The sequence below is a fragment of the Olea europaea genome, chromosome 20, assembly GCF_002742605.1.
Source record: "Olea europaea var. sylvestris chromosome 20, O_europaea_v1, whole genome shotgun sequence".
NCBI lineage: Eukaryota > Viridiplantae > Streptophyta > Magnoliopsida > Lamiales > Oleaceae > Olea > Olea europaea.
The window spans coordinates 11,188,367-11,192,931 of record NC_036256.1 but is presented as its reverse complement, the minus strand read 5'-3'; the positions used below and the strand labels follow the sequence as shown (position 1 = coordinate 11,192,931).

Genomic DNA, 4,565 nt, shown 5'->3' with positions numbered 1-4,565 from the left:
TTTGATACTTTAAATTTGGTGCTTGAGACAGGGAAATTTAGGCATGATCTAGGAATAACATAACCTAGATTTCGTAGGTTTCGAGAGAAAATGCGAATATTTGAGGCTAATTCCATTTAAGAACCAGATGCTTTGATAATTTCTATACGTTTAATTTGGAATAGAGATATTGTGATTAAAATATCGAAATAAGTTCTATTTGGTGCTGGAGAGAGGATATAATTAATTTATAGTTCTTGCCTATAAATCTGGAAAAGAGTTGATGGAAATAGCTATAGAGGTAGAAAAATATCGTCGAAAATAGGTGAAATCATTCCCTAAGCTTTTCCATCTTGATTTATTAGTATAATTTGCATCCCTTGATTTCTCACCAAAATTATCGTTAGATTAATTAACAATATTGATTTTAAGTTTCATTCGTCTAGATAAAATAGAAACTACCCAATTATAGTATTTGGTAGAAATTAAATTACAATCCCTATGGATTTAATACTCTTATTTCAAAACTATATTATAAAATTTGACACCATATACTTGCGGTATAAATCACGTTGCCTGAAAAGCTTGGCATTGAGTATATATAAAATTTTTCCTTATTTCTTTGCATACGTAAGCCCAGCCCAAATAAATTATATGGGCCGGCAATAGCACGCTAAACTATCCTGTTTTTAAATCATCCCAGATTTAGGGTTTCATAATCGGTGGTAACTGGTATCAGCGGCTCCCTCAGAGAAGCTCTCAAATCCAAATCACCGCAGCATAGCCGCCACCTTTCCGTCACCATGGGGTACTAAATTATTTATTATTATTATTTTTTTAACTTCATTCATTCTATACTGTGTTTTGCTTAATTCTGCTACGTATTCTGTCCGGAAGAATTAGATAGATGGGTGAAGTTAATGCCCTTGTGTTCTTGTAATGTTTTTTGTTATTATGAAAACTAAATGTCATCCTGTAAAGATGGTGCCTGGAAAATAAGATATTTTATTACATTGTTCGTATTTAAAAGTGAAATGAATGTTAATAATACATTGTTTTGATGCATTTGAAGCTTTGTGACTTCATTTTGGGCTATGAATAGCGATTTTTGCGAAAAGATTGATCCTGTAGTGGTGGTTCCGGGAGGGATGTTGTTATGGCTTTTATTGATTTTTCAGTCCATCTTGGCAAAGCTGAAATGCCCTGGGCGATGAGCAGCTTTGAATGCTAATGGACTTAAATTAGATGTAGACTGTTCTAAACTTCTCTTAAGCTATGAAGTAGCAGATCAGTGGACAAGAAACATTTAAAAACACAACTTTGTGAAATTAAAGATAGTCATTCACAGTCCATCTTGGCAAAGCTGAAGAGCTCTTTTCAAAGGGCCATGAGCAGTTTTGAATGCTAATGGACTGAAATCATATCTCGCTAAATACTTGGCTTCTTTTAAGCTATGGAGTTGCTGATCAGTAGAGATGAAACATTTAAAAAACATGGAACCATTAAAAATTACAGGTTATATAATCTACATTAATTTCTTTAATAAAAAGTGTCGTCCCTTTTAAGACTTTAGTATTTTTGCTATTGAAAATGGTTATTTCCAGTCCATCTTGGCAATCTTGAAGAGCTCTTTTTAGAGGGTGGTGAACAGCTTTGAATGCTAACGGGCTTGAATCAAATGTCTCTCTAAACTGTTCTCGGCTTCTCTTAAACTATGAAGTTGCAGATTAGCGATGAAACATTTAGTCCTTGTTTTATACAGATTCTTTAAAACTTATTTTAGACCACATATTTTCCCAATAAAATAATTGTGAAAGTTACCTATAATTTTCCCTACTTTTTAACTGCGCACGTTTTCCAAAAAATCACCTTCACAAAATCTATTCTAAAAAATCTATATCAGACGGGCCCTTGATATGACAGGTAACATAATCCATGAGTATTTATTTTGTAGAAGTGCTTTCTGAAAAGGATTAGTTCTTGTGGACTTTGAAATGGTTATTTCTAGTCCATCTTGGCAAAGCTGAAGAGCTCTTTCCGAAGGGCAATGAGTAGTTTTGAATGCTAATGGACTAAAACCAAATCTCTCTAAACTGTTCCTGGCTTCTCTTAAGCTATGAAGTTGCAGATCAGTAGAGATGAAACATTAAAGTAGTGTTATTAAAAATTATAGTTTTGCATGGTTATGTCACTCATGAATATTTCTTTATTTTGCTCTTTTAAAGGATTGGTTTCTATTGAATTGAAATAGGTAATACCAATTTGCTGTCCATCTTGGCTAAGCTAAAGAGCCAGGCGATGAGCAGTTTTGAATGCTAATGGACTCACATCAAACATCCCTCTAAAATATTCTAAATTCCTTTTGGTCAGGTGTTGCAGAATAGTGGGGCTGTAACATATCCTAAATTCGAAGATATAATATTATAAAGTATAATATATAGACAAAAGTTGATAGCGAATTCTTTGTACCGAAAGATTTATCTGTAATATTGGAACTTATATTCAAACATTTGGAAATTGCTTGCATGTAAATTGCAGTAGATATCTCATGTGGCCAGTTCGTCTTGTGTGTGCTATTATGCTGCACAGACACGACACGGACGCGAGGACACGCCGACACTTTATTTTTCAAAACCATAGGACATGAATATTGGTGATTACACTGCTGCAATGTAGTGTCCCTTCACTTGTTTTCATCTTATTATTCGAATAGGTCCTTCCTCAATTGTTATGCACTTGTGTGTACAACACTCTCGTCTAGGCTGACCAGAACTGCAGCAAATGGAGTGCTTGTGTTAATTTTCTTTTCTTGAGTTGCTAATTATATTATGCTGACTCTTTTATGCAGGAAGACACGTGGAATGGGAGCTGGTCGCAAGCTGAAGTCGCATCGTAGAAGGCAAAGGTGGGCCGATAAGGCTTATAAAAAATCCCATCTTGGCAATGAATGGAAGAAGCCATTTGCAGGCTCCTCTCATGCAAAAGGGATTGTTCTTGAGAAAATGTAAGAAATTGCTAGTCTCTTTCTTTTCCCTTGACAAGCCTTAACTACCATGTTTGTAGCTCATTTCCAAGACTGAACTCGTGCTACTAAATGAATTTCATAGTGGTATCGAGGCCAAGCAGCCGAACTCTGCTATTAGAAAATGTGCTCGAGTGCAACTTATTAAGAATGGGAAGAAGATTGCTGCCTTCGTACCCAATGATGGTTGCTTGAACTACATTGAAGAGAATGTGAGTAGTGTGATAAGTTTCTCAGCTGTCGGTTCATTTATCATCCATATCATGCTTCCTCAATCTTCTTCTTGGCCTGAAATTTTTTTATCTGGTTGGCATGTAGGATGAGGTGCTAATTGCTGGATTTGGTCGTAAGGGGCATGCTGTCGGAGATATTCCTGGAGTCCGTTTCAAGGTTGTGAAGGTCTCAGGTGTATCTCTTTTGGCACTCTTTAAAGAGAAGAAGGAAAAGCCAAGGTCTTGAATGTCCAGTTGGAAGACACGGCTTGGCTTCAGATTTTGCTGTACATTTCTCTATATTTCTTTTACCCCACGTCATGTCCTTTCCAGAGTTTAGCATTTGTTCTATGTTTCAGTTTTGGGACGTCTCGACACTTCAATTTTAAGGCCATATAACGTTGGGAATCAATAGAGTAGCTGTCCTCTTGATTGTAACTACTACTACTTTCTTCTCTCGAAGCATCTTCGTTTCTTTGCTATTTGAGCCCCTATATTTTCTTGGTTCGCCAATTAGGTCGTTGACATGTTATTGTGATTTGAGGTTTACTTGGTCGAAGATACTAAAACAATATCAATCTGCTGTCCTGTATGCCAAAGGCACCAAAATATAGAAAAATCTACAATTTACTGAAGGCATGTTCATCATGTTCAGTATGACATGATGAAACAGAACTCTTGATTATAATTTCTTTTATAAAATATTATTTGATTACAAGTGATTATATTTTATCCTTTTGTAGTGGACACGATATGCTATTAAACTGTGTTGGATCTTGGGTATAATGAAAGGTGGGCTAAGATTCAAAGGCATAGGTACCAAAAAGTTGGTCCACGATAATAATAAATCCAAGATAGAGACTCGGAAGTATACGGGTAAAAATGTTAGTGAACATGTTTTAATAAGAGATCATACATTAGCGAATTTTCATGAAGGGAATGAAAAATGTTGATTGGAACAAAGTTTGTGATGTGATCCAAAGAAAGCAACGGGCTATTAAGAGTTTGAAGTATGTCGAGAAGAGGTTAAGGTCAAGATTGAGATTAATTAAAGTCAATAAAAATCAACGCAATCACTTGTTCAAATTATGAATTCAAAGAAGGTGATGTTAACAAGCTGAAGACCAAGTTGGTGTTGGACGTGGAAGAAAGGAGAAAAAACGAAGTGGATCAACTTGATTCGAGTAATGGACGGAGAGGCTGTACAGTATTACTACGTGATCGCATAGTTATAAAAACTATGCAATTACATAGACCCTTGCAGAAACCATAGTTGGGAATTACGGTTCTTCTATGCAGCCGCATCTAGTCACACTGTGGCCTCATAGTTCAAGCCGAACACAAATTTTTTC

General features: G+C 35.8%; 1 protein-coding gene across 1 annotated transcript; it reads left to right on the top strand.

Annotated features, from left to right (window-relative positions):
- Positions 1-654: 654 nt before the first annotated feature.
- LOC111369615 (40S ribosomal protein S23) lies at positions 655-3,726 on the top strand. Its single transcript, XM_022991196.1, has 4 exons — positions 655-787; positions 2,828-2,983; positions 3,087-3,213; positions 3,320-3,726. The coding sequence occupies exons 1-4, from the start codon at positions 783-785 to the stop codon at positions 3,458-3,460; spliced, it is 429 nt and encodes a 142-aa protein (XP_022846964.1). The 5' UTR covers positions 655-782; the 3' UTR covers positions 3,461-3,726.
- Positions 3,727-4,565: the final 839 nt, after the last annotated feature.